At 44.1% G+C, this 12,622-nt stretch overlaps 1 protein-coding gene across 2 annotated transcripts in view; it reads right to left on the reverse strand.

Annotated features, from left to right (window-relative positions):
• Window positions 1-3,625: 3,625 nt before the first annotated feature.
• Window positions 3,626-12,622, reverse strand: part of LOC140390264 (major histocompatibility complex class I-related gene protein-like) — a 110,769-nt gene continuing 101,772 nt past the window's right edge. Inside the window, exons 5-8 of one of the 2 annotated variants that reach the window (XM_072475274.1) lie at window positions 8,228-8,329; window positions 7,731-7,763; window positions 7,425-7,472; window positions 3,626-5,637 (exon numbers count right to left, since the gene is read on the reverse strand). In XM_072475274.1, the coding sequence (XP_072331375.1) occupies window positions 7,426-7,472; window positions 7,731-7,763; window positions 8,228-8,329 (182 nt within the window). In that variant the 3' untranslated portion in view covers window positions 3,626-5,637; window position 7,425. Of the gene's footprint in view, window positions 5,642-7,424; window positions 7,473-7,730; window positions 7,764-8,227; window positions 8,330-12,622 lie in introns of both variants that reach the window. The other variant, XM_072475273.1, reaches the window with a different exon arrangement.

Below are 12,622 nucleotides of genomic sequence, written 5' to 3' on the forward strand. Positions count from 1 at the left end.
AACCTTTGACAGCTCAGGCTCACACAGGTTAATATACAGATTCAAGGGGCGGAATTAGTTGTATTCTCATTTACATACAATCAATCAACTATATTCACATCACACTTATTACATGCAGTCAATCAATTTTCCTCGCATCCCAGTTATCACATATATGGTTAAAGTGGGTGTTGTCTTACTTGCCCCTAACTTCATATAGAAGTCATTCAAAAGTAACATAATGATGTGTCCTGTCTACAGCTGTAGACCTTGCGCTTTATCAAGGATACATTGCATGTCTTGTTCTGTGAAGCTGTTATCAGCGGCTGTTCGGATACTCCCTATACATACCCACAGTTGGTTTCATGAGACAGTTTACAGGGAATGTGGCTTTTTCAGCCATTTTGTGTCTTTAATATCACAAAATAGCGAACAGCCATTTGTGTCTTTTCTGATATTAACAGCATTGTGTATACACTCTTCATTTCTACGAATTGCCTCTTCTAAACAGGCTTCTATGCCAATGAGTACCTTTTGTTTCATCAGAGTGCTTCAAAAGCAACATAGGAGCAAAAATGGAGTTACTGGGCCACCTGTAATTTATATCATAGTCCAGTATCACAAAATGCCCTCTAACATTCCCTTCTGTTGGTCATGGAAGAAGTTTACAGAACTCCAACTGACCACAATGAAATGATATGAGAGCTGCAGAATGCGTTTAATACGGCCTTTGGGGCATGTAACCTCCCAGATGTTCCATACGTACACCGTGCATGTGATTCAATGATCACCCCTCAAACGAACCCATATATGTCACATTTAATGTCTTGATATCAATCATTCCTGCCTCCCTGACCAACTCTGCTGTCTGTCATTAAATGATGTTATTCATAGCAGTTTTCAAGTAAGCTCATCCAACAGTCCCACACTCGCTGCCACTGTCACTCTGAAGTAGATCCTCTGTGTGCTTATTTTTCAAAGCATGGATTTGTTTTGTTAACTGTTAGTAAATCTTAACTGATTGACTGATCTTCAGTCTTCGTTCCCTCAGAGTTTCTGCAAGATGTGGGACCATCTCTGGCTATTTATACTCCTAACTCAAATGATCCTTGCTAGGCCTATAGTGGTGGGCCTAAGGGGTACAAACGTTTTAGCGATAGGTTACGGGATTTTCCTTTTCTTCCATAAACTTAAAATGCATGAGGGCAGGTGTAATCTCTAAGACACAACCATGAGTTCTGATTAACACACATTCATCCAACTCTCCCTGTCCCATCGGGTGGTGGCAACCTGAGGTAGATCCCATATATTATCCCTGCGTATAGCAGAGGTCTCAAAGAGGTAGTACCGGAGGGAGTGTTAACCCCCATGATTCCAATGTCCTCTAGTTGGTTGTGAGGGTATGGCCCTGAGTCCGGTGTGATGATAGGGATCATCAGGACCATCTGTACCCCCGTTATCTCATCCATTTTACAGTCGGGGATCGCGGAGTATACTCTGGTTACGCCCTTCAGAGTACGGTTGTCATTTGGCTAGCTTAGCCAGTTGCGGGCTGTCTATTCAATCAGGCACCTCCCCCCCTTTAGATCAGATCAAGGATGTGTCTTAGCTGCCCCTGTCAGAGCCTTCCAGCTGTCTCCCTTTCTTAGTCGATGAGTTTGTTAATGTTGAATGTCTTTGTGTGTGGACCTAACACTGTTGTCCTATTCAATTGTATATCCAGGCCCTCTTCCCCAAGCTGGCTAGACCTTTCTCTGCTTTCCCTAATATTCTCTTCCTTATGCCTGAAAATTGTTCCACCTTCGTATGTCTAGTGACTTTACCATAGAAGTTTCTGTGTTAAGTCATGTCACTGCATCATTAATTATGCCTCTTCTAACCCGGTGTCGGTTGTCATGCCCTCAAAATCTAGTGGCACCCGTGTCATTGGCAGCCTGCTTCATAGCTACCTTACTTAAAACACAGTACATATTTATTTCATATTATAAACAATACCAGAATGCGTGAGAAGTACAGACACAAGTTGGATACGCATCCGATGTCTTTCCCCGAATGTAGCTGCAGCCAAGCATTAAAATAAACTATATCATTGTTCCAGTCTCTGGCTGCTGGGATGCACATCCCGTCAATAAAAGTATATAAAGCACCATAGTTCATATAGCTATGTTTATCCTGTGTATGTTGTGAAATCAATGATGTTTTTGCGCTTTGAAGTGCTTGTAGTTGTTCTGAGATCTCAAGAGCCATCTCGAGTCCCCATAGCTGCTGCTGTCGTTCCAGCCTTTCTTGAATGTTTAACCTAAAAATTAAAAGGAAAAGTGGAAAAGTGTCCTGGCCGTCACCAGGTGTTAGATGTCGTCCGTATAAAGCTTTTCCTGTAAAGGCTGAACAGTGTGTTATTCAGGGGTTAGTAGCTCTTGTATAGTACAACGTTTTCATATCTATTTCCCTCGTGGTTACACGCCTATTTCTGTTGTGCTTGAACCCGACCTTGTCGTGCTTTTAGCCAGTTTACAATAACTCAACTGTCTCAAATTCCTGAAGCTACTGCAAATGTAGTGGCACTTGTAGTTACTTGTAAAGTTCTGCATTGTATGTTCTAACACCAAAGATCCATTCTGCATGGGACAGAGTGGGTTAACTAATCTGAATATATCTGACAACTCAAAACTTAAGATTTGTAAGTTCCAATTAAAAATACATCTTCAGCCGTTTGTTTTTTTTAAAATTACTTGATCCGAATTACAAAGCCAGAGCTCAGAGTGTGGACAGGGGCAAAACCCAGCATGGGTCAATTCTCTGCTGGTTTGAAAAGGGGTGGAGTAAAAGTTGGATTGCTGCCAAGTTCCTGTTATCAAGTGTCTTAGAACGAAGTGTTTCCTTGGAATATAGATTTGCTTTTAATCAGAGTTGTGTGTTTTTCCTTTTTAAAAGCAGCTTCCACATTGTCTGAAGTTTTAAATTCCAAGCTAATTTTGAACATTTATTTTAAAATATCAAACACAATAAGTTATTGAATATATGACTGAACCAATTTTGCGCTGAATCTTGGTTCTCTACCAGACGTCATTTTATCACCACCCTTCTTTTGTTTAAACAAGAAACATGATCATGGACATATTTTATTTACCCGTCTGTCCTTTACACTTAATTCTGCAATCTCAGAAGTAATACATCTACATTGTGTCAGGGAAGTTTTAACCCTGAACTAATGAAACACTGGCATGGTCATATGTCATATGTATTTCAACTGTTATATGTATTTCAACTATCCTAACTTCCAATGAACACCATAAAACTAATATTTTCTTATTCTTACCTACATGATTTTGTACCCTGATTAAAATTCCTTGCGTATCAAAATTACCCTGGAAATGTCAATCATAACAAAGGTTAACTACACGCAAACTATGATCTTTAAATCACAATGTCAGACGATACACCAAAATAAGTTAGGTAAAAATCCTTCTGGAGCCGATTCTAAAATTCCAGATTATAAACCCAAGGATACTTCTCAGAAGATAAATCTTAGTAGAGAGATATTAACATTCACAGACCAAACACACACACATTCTCACAGGTCGCAAATATCAGAGTAAAGAGACAGCAATTGCACAATCGTTTAATTAAAATACTGAACAAAAGCTTCCATTCTCCTTCGTCATAAAACTTTATTTGTGTTATTCTATTTTAGTTAATTTCCACTGATTAATTTTATAGACATTAACTATTCTTAGAGACGTACATTTCTTTGTGCAGATGACCTGCTTGCTGAAATGGTTACATTTTTGTGCACAATCGAAGGAGGCGGAGAACTTGGAAGGATGCCATTTGCGTCTGTTACGTGATCTCAAACATTATTTATTCTTTCCTTTAATGTTACTCAAATTTCTTTCTGGTTCTTTAAACTGAATTCAATTTTCAATGTTCGCTATTTAACCAGTGTTTGAAAGAGATATTACTGGATGTTGATTTTTATCTGGACGGCTTGAAACGATCTGAAGTTATTCTAGACAAGAATCCATTGTTATGTTTTTTTACCTTAATCTTGTATTGACTTTTCTCCCCATTTTGTTTTCGTTTTGGGAGGGGGATTTGTCATCCTCAGATATTTCTGAACAAAAAGCTGATTGAGCGTTTCAGCCCCTTTCTGATCTTTTGGACTTCACTGAATTGATTTTTTTTTTCCTTTGGACATCTCACCATTGTCTCTGTTCCACAGGGGCTGCGCAGGATCCCACCCATCTTTGATCATTGTTTTTTTTGTACCAGAGTATTTTGCTCTTACCCGAACGCCAGACTCATGGATCCCCGGGGGACCCCAGAAAAACGGCATCATGCCACTCTTTTGCATGATGTGTTAACCGTGTCATCTCTATCACCCGCGTATCCGGTGTGACTAGGCGACTGTGCTCAGAGGCATTACCTATCGTCCACTTCCAGAGGGTGGCGGTCCTGGCTTGTCACTGTCAGGATAAATTTCGCGACCCGTTATTCACTCAACAGTCTGTGCGTCTCGGATTCCCAACTAACTCTGTCCGTCACGTGAGAGCTCAATTGCCCCCTTAATTCAGGCTCAGCATGGGTTAATGTACAGATTCAAGGGGCGGAATTAGTTGTATTTTCATTTACATACAATCAGTCAACTATATTCGCATCACACTTATTACATGCAGTCAATCAATTTTCCTAGCATCCCAGTTATCACATATATGGTTAAAGTGGGTGTTGTCTGACTCGCCCCTAACTTCATACAGAAGTCATTCAAAACTAACATAATTATGTGTCCTGTCTACAGCTGTAGACCTTGAGCTTTATCAAGGATACATTGCATGTCTTGTTCTGTGAAGCTGTTATCAGCAGCGGCTGTTGGGATACTCCCTATACATACCCACAGTTGATATCATGAGACAGTTTACAGAGAATGTGGCTTGGTCAGCCATTTTGTGTCTTTCATATCACAAAATCGCTAACAACCATTTGTGTCTGTTCTGATATTAACAGCATTGTGTATGTACTATCTATTTCAACAAATTGCCTCTTCTGAACAGGCTTTTAAGCCAATGAGTACCTTTTGTTTCATCAGAGTGACTCAAAAGTAATATAGGAGCACAAATGTAGTTACAGGGCCACCTGTAATTTATATCATAGTCCAGTATCACAAAATGCCCTCCAACATTTGGAAATCAAACCGAGCATGAAAAAATATAATATTTGCAAGAAAAAAAAACAATCAACGTGCATCCAAAGATGTTTGTACATAAAGAGGTAACAAAAGGTCAATTGGAGACATAAATGTTAACCTGTGTGAGGATGCACAGGGTGTGGTCAGGTTCTCAATGATTTCTTGGCAACTGTCTTCAAAGAGCAGGGAGCTGATGATGACACAATGATGTCATACAGGAAGAAGATCACGGAGGTTTCGATCCTATCAATGGGTTTGATGGCCGAAATCTTCCGTCCTCAATCATAGCTGAGATTTTCCGGTGCCACCGATTCGAATAATCTTTTGCTGGAAAACCAGATTTTCCGGTATCGCTCGCAATGGGTCCGGCCAGGGACGAGATCGAACAATCCCATCCGATGTATTTCAAAGTAGAAGTTAGAAGAAGCAAGGGAGGAACTTTCAAAGGCTTTGACCATCATTGCATTCCCGACCTGGCTACAGGAGTGATGGAAAAAGATTGAGGGACTGAGGAATGATTGACCAGCTAATATAACATCAGTCTTGAAAAATTATTGGAATCCATTTTAAGGAACAGTAGACACTTTCATTTAGAAAGGCACAGATTAATCAAGGAAAGTAGCATGGATTTGTTAAGGGAAGCTCATCCCAGACTAAACGTATTGAATTTCTTTGAAGATGAGAAGGAGGGTTGATGAGGGCCAGTGTGGTGGACGTTGTCAACATGGATCGCTTTAGACAGGGTTCCACATGGCAGGCTGGCCAGAAAGGACAGTGACAAATTGGATCATAAATTGGTCAGTGGTAGGCAGCAAGGGGTTAAGGGTGATTTTCTGACTGGGAGGCTGTCCCCAGTGGGGGTTCCGCAGGTCACAGCACTCAACCCCTTACTCTTCGTGGTTTATAGAAATTATTTAGATTCAAATGTAGGGGAAATGATAAAAGAAGTTTGTAGATGTACAAACACTCTCCGTGTGGTTGACAGTGACAGGAAAAAGTTCAGACTGCAGGAAGATAGAGATGGTCAAATCAGTTGGGGGAAAAGTAGGAAATGCAATTCAATGCGGAGAAGTGTGAAGTTATGGGTTTCGGAAGGTGCAACAAAGCAAAGGGAATCCCCAATAAATGGGAGAATGGTGAGTAACGTGGAGGGGCAGTGAGCCCTTGGAGTGTATGTCGATAAATTGGGAAAGGTGCCAGGACAGGACCACAATGTGGTTAAGAAGGTGTATAAAATGTTTCCATTATTATCTGAGGAATAGAGCAGTGGTTTTGCTGGAACTGTGAACAATACCAGATAACTACAGGTGAAGCACTGCAAACAGTCTGGTCAGCATGTTACAGAAAATATGGGACTGTACTGGATAGAATGCAGAGGAGATTGTTTAATGTGGACAGGACTGGAGAATGTTCACTGGGAGGAAAGACCGGAGAGGCTGGAATAGGATTCTTTAGAATGGAGGAGGCAAGAAGGGAATTTTAATTATATATTATGAGAAGCCCTGGTAAATAAGGACATTCTATACCTTAGTAAAGGGATCCAAAAAACCAGAGGGCACACATTTAAAGTAACTGATAGAAGCAACAGAGGAGAGATTAGGAAACTGTTTTTCAATCAGGGGGTGGGAGGGACCTGGAACTCTCTGCCTGAAGGATGGGAGAGGCAGAAACTCCCATCACATTTAACAAATTCTTGGATGTCGACTTGAGGAGCTGTGATCTGCAGGGCTGCAGACCGAGGACATGAAGGCGAGATTGGGCTGGGAGCTCTTCATTAATCTGCAGGGACATGATGGGCTGAATGGCCTCTTTAGAATTGTAAATTTCTAACATTCAATTTCCAATTCTCAAATCAAACCAGCAAACCCCATCAGACCAGCAAAGTTCATGAAAACCACCTTACACCACAAACATCCAGCAATCAGACCCATGACAAAACAAGACAAATGTTAAATCCTGGGGGAGTGATACACCCCAGTGAGCAACACTGAGGAAAACTCTGGGAATTCCAACTTCCTTAAGAAAATTCAGCAGCTTAGAGGAGGTTGTCCAGGGTGAGATGTTTCTGGATGTCTCAACACCCACAATATCTCCATCCTCAGACCGTAGAGGACCAACCATTTCTAGAAGACCAGTCACAAAGCTCAGTGCTGAATTGGATGAGTTTCTCTTTAGTGACTATACACGGAGAGACAGACACGGAGCTCACATTCCACCCACCAGATTATACACTCCCAATTTTAATCAACATTGCTCATACCTCAGTGATTTGCGGAGGAGCTGGATGAAGAATCCCCTTTATCAGAAGCTGTTAAAGGAAGGAGAGGCATTAAAAAACTGTTCCTTATTAGAGGCAGAGATAGTGCATGAGATAGAAGGGCAGAGAGAAAGAGACAGAGACAGAGCATGAGAGACAAAGGTAGACAGAGACACAACAGGGCAATAGAAAGAGGTTCTCACCCACACATATTCTGATGGTGACACACACAGCAATTATTAGAGAGTATCAGACACAGAATGAAGAATAATTCACACAGATCTAGAAGGTGTTTGATGATCAGCTTACTGTTTGTAGGATTGTAGGCGCTCTTCCCTCTCCCTGTAAAACAAGGAATGTTCACTAAGTGACAAAACTGACAGGAAATCAGGGAGAGTCTGAAACTCCGAGTGAAATGGACAGATGGACCGTTCCTCACACTTAGTCCTACGCCCGGACACGGCACTCACGCCCCCGCCTGGACACGGTACCAATGCTCCCGCCCGGACACGGGACCCGCGCTCCCGCCCAGACACGGGACCCACACTGATCTCTAAACTCTTTGTTCAATCAGAGACCCTTTCCTACATTTCTGACTCTGTCTGCTTATCATGAGCCCCTTTCTGTCCCTGCCCCAACCCTGGGGCCCTTTCTGTCCCTGCCCCAACCCTGGGGCTCTTTCACCCACTGCGTGCTACCCCACACCAACCTGAGACCCACAGACTGAGCCACCCTCACACTGGAATATTCCCTCAGGATCCCTCCAACACCCAGTGTGGAGCTGCTGTTTTCCCTCCAATTCCTACCTTTCTTGTTGTAGATGACGACAGCCACAATGATGAGAGCGATGAGCAGCACCAAGAACCCGAGCACAATCCCGACGGTAACCTGAGAGTGAGACTTTGGCACTGATAGAGAGGGAAAATCAGAGAGACAGAGTGAATCAGGGAGAGAGAAAATGTGAGCATCTGAATTTTAAAGACCTCGATTTGGTCAACCCCAGCCTCTGTTTTGCTGAGAACCGAGACCCAGCCTGTCAACCCTTCCCTGATACGTACACACACTCATTTCTGGTATCATCTCTGGAATTCATCTCTGCAGCCTCTCCTTGGCAGCACAGTAGCACAGTGGTTCGCATTGTTGCTTCACAGCTCCAGGGTCCCAGGTTCAATTCCCGGCTTGGATCACTGTCTGTGCGGAGTCTGCACATTCTCCCTATGTCTGCGTGGGTTTCCTCCGTGTGCTCAGGTTTCCTCCCACAAGTCCTGAAAGACGTGCTGTTAGGTAATTTGGACATTTTGAATTCACCCTCAGTGTACCCGAACATGTGCCGGAATGTGGTGACGAGAGGCTTTTCACGGTAACTTCATTACAGTGTTAATGGAAGCCTACTTGTGACAATAATAATGATTATTATTATTACTGTAATCTCGGAGGATACACTGGGCCCTGTCGACCCAAAATACACTAGGACATGTCACACTGTAATATCCCAGGATAGTGTGGGCCCTGTCATACTGTAATATCCCAGGATAGTGTGGGCCCTGTCATACTGTAATATCCCAGGATAGTGTGGGCCCTGTCATTCTGTAATATCCCAGGATAGTGTGGGCCCTGTCATACTGTAATATCCCAGGATCGTGTTGGCCCTGTCATACTGTAATATCCCACCCTGTCATACTGTAATATCCCAGGATAGTGTGGGCCCTATCATACTGTAATATCCCAGGATAGTGTGGGCCCTGTCATACTGTAAAATCCCAGGATAGTGTGGGCCCTGTCATACTGCAATATCCCAGGATAGTGTGGGCCCTGTCATACTGTAATATCCCAGGATAGTGTGGGCCCTGTCATACTGTAATATCCCAGGATAGTGTGGGCCCTGTCACACTGTAATATCCCAGGATCGTGTGGGCCCTGTCATACTGTAATATCCCAGGATAGTGTGGGCCCTGTCATACTGTAATATCCCAGGATAGTGTGGGCCCTGTCATTCTGTAATATCCCAGGATAGTGTGGGCCCTGTCATACTGTAATATCCCAGGATCGTGTTGGCCCTGTCATACTGTAATATCCCACCCTGTCATACTGTAATATCCCAGGATAGTGTGGGCCCTATCATACTGTAATATCCCAGGATAGTGTGGGCCCTGTCATACTGTAAAATCCCAGGATAGTGTGGGCTCTGTCATACTGCAATATCCCAGGATAGTGTGGGCCCTGTCATACTGTAATATCCCAGGATAGTGTGGGCCCTATCATACTGTAATATCCCAGGATAGTGTGGGCCCTGTCATTCTGTAATATCCCAGGATAGTGTGGGCCCTGTCATACTGTAATATCCCAGGATCGTGTTGGCCCTGTCATACTGTAATATCCCACCCTGTCATACTGTAATATCCCAGGATAGTGTGGGCCCTATCATACTGTAATATCCCAGGATAGTGTGGGCCCTGTCATACTGTAAAATCCCAGGATAGTGTGGGCCCTGTCATACTGCAATATCCCAGGATAGTGGGCCCTGTCATACTGTAATATCCCAGGATAGTGTGGGCCCTGTCATACTGTAATATCCCAGGATAGTGTGGGCCCTGTCATACTGTAATATCCCAGGATAGTGTGGGCCCTGTCATACTGCAATATCCCAGGATAGTGTGGGCCCTGTCATACTGCAATATCCCAGGATAGTGTGGGCCCTATCGTACTGTAATATCCCAGGATAGTGTGGGCCCTGTCATTCTGTAATATCCCAGGATAGTGTGGGCCCTGTCATACTGTAATATCCCAGGATCGTGTTGGCCCTGTCATACTGTAATATCCCACCCTGTCATACTGTAATATCCCAGGATAGTGTGGGCCCTATCATACTGTAATATCCCAGGATAGTGTGGGCCCTGTCATACTGTAAAATCCCAGGATAGTGTGGGCCCTGTCATACTGCAATATCCCAGGATAGTGTGGGCCCTGTCATACTGTAATATCCCAGGATAGTGTGGGCCCTGTCATACTGTAATATCCCAGGATAGTGTGGGCCCTGTCATACTGTAATATCCCAGGATAGTGTGGGCCCTGTCATACTGTAATATCGCACCCGGTCATACTGTAATGTCCCAGGATAGTGTGGGCCCTATATACTGTAATATCCCAGGATAGTGTGGGCCCCGTCATACTGTAATATCCCAAAATACACCAGGACATGCCGCACTGTAATATCCCAGGATAATGTGGGCCCTGTCATACTGTAATATCCCAGGATAGTGTGGGCCCTGTCATACTGTAATATCCCAGGATAGTGTGGGCCCTGTCATATACTAATATCCCACCCTGTCATACTGTAATATCCCAGGATAGTGTGGGCCCTGTCATACAGTAATATCCCAGGATCGTGTGGGCCCTATCATACTGTAATATCCCAGGATCGTGTTGGCCCTGTCATACTGTAATATCCCAGGATAGTGTGGGCCCTGTCATACTGTAATATCCCAGGATAGCGTGGGCCCTGTCATACTGTAATATCCCAGGATAGTGTGGGCCCTGTCATACTGTAATATCCCAGGATAGTGTGGGCCCTGTCATACTGTAATATCCCAGGATAGTGTGGGCCCTGTCATACTGTAATATCCCAGGATAGTGTGGGCCCTGTCATACTGTAATATCCCAGGATCGTGTTGGCCCTGTCATACTGTAATATCCCACCCTGTCATACTGTAATATCCCAGGATAGTGTGGGCCCTATCATACTGTAATATCCCAGGATAGTGTGGGCCCTGTCATACTGTAAAATCCCAGGATAGTGTGGGCCCTGTCATATTGCAATATCCCAGGATAGTGTGGGCCCTGTCATACTGTAATATCCCAGGATAGTGTGGGCCCCGTCATACTGTAATATCCCACCCGGTCATACTGTAATGTCCCAGGATAGTGTGGGCCCTATATACTGTAATATCCCAGGATAGTGTGGGCCCCGTCATACTGTAATATCCCAAAATACACCAGGACATGCCGCACTGTAATATCCCAGGATAATGTGGGCCCTGTCATACTGTAATATCCCAGGATAGTGTGGGCCCTGTCATACTGTAATATCCCAGGATAGTGTGGGCCCTGTCATATACTAATATCCCACCCTGTCATACTGTAATATCCCAGGATAGTGTGGGCCCTGTCATACAGTAATATCCCAGGATCGTGTGGGCCCTATCATACTGGAATATCCCAGGATAGTGTGGGCCCTGTCATACTGGAGTATCCCAGGATAGTGTGGGCCCTGTCATACTGTAATATCCCAGGATCGTGTTGGCCCTGTCATACTGTAATATCCCAGGATAGTGTGGGCCCTGTCATACTGTAATATCCCAGGATAGTGTGGGCCCTGTCATACTGTAATATCCCAGGATAGTGTGGGCCCTGTCATATACTAATATCCCACCCTGTCATACTGTAATATCCCAGGATAGTGTGGGCCCTGTCATACAGTAATATCCCAGGATCGTGTGGGCCCTATCATACTGGAATATCCCAGGATAGTGTGGGCCCTGTCATACTGTAATATCCCAGGATAGTGTGGGCCCTGTCATACTGTAATATCCCAGGATCGTGTTGGCCCTGTCATACTGTAATATCCCAGGATAGTGTGGGCCCTGTCATACTGTAATATCCCAGGATAGTGTGGGCCCCGTCATACTGTAATATCCCAGGATAGTGTGGGCCCTATCATACTGTAATATCCCAGGATAGTGTGGGCCCTGTCATTCTGTAATATCCCAGGATAGTGTGGGCCCTGTCATACTGTAATATCCCACCCTGTCATACTGTAATATCCCAGGATCGTGTTGGCCCTGTCATACTGTAATATCCCAGGATAGTGTGGGCCCTGTCATACTGTAATATCCCAGGATCGTGTTGGCCCGGTCATACTGTAATATCCCAGGATAGTGTGGGCCCTGTCATACTGTAATATCCCACCCTGTCATACTGTAATATCCCAGGATAGTGTGGGCCCTGTCATATCGTAATATCCCAGGATAATGTGGGCCCTGTCATACTGTAATATCCCAACCTGTCATACAGTAATATCCCAGGATAGTGTGGGCCCTATCATACTGTAATATCCCAGGATAGTGTGGGCCCCGTCATACTGTAATATCCCAAAATACACCAGGACATGCCGCACTGTAATATCCCAGGATAATGTGGGCCCT

This window comes from Scyliorhinus torazame, chromosome 14 (genome assembly GCF_047496885.1).
Source record: "Scyliorhinus torazame isolate Kashiwa2021f chromosome 14, sScyTor2.1, whole genome shotgun sequence".
In the NCBI taxonomy this organism is placed as follows: Eukaryota; Metazoa; Chordata; class Chondrichthyes; order Carcharhiniformes; family Scyliorhinidae; genus Scyliorhinus; species Scyliorhinus torazame.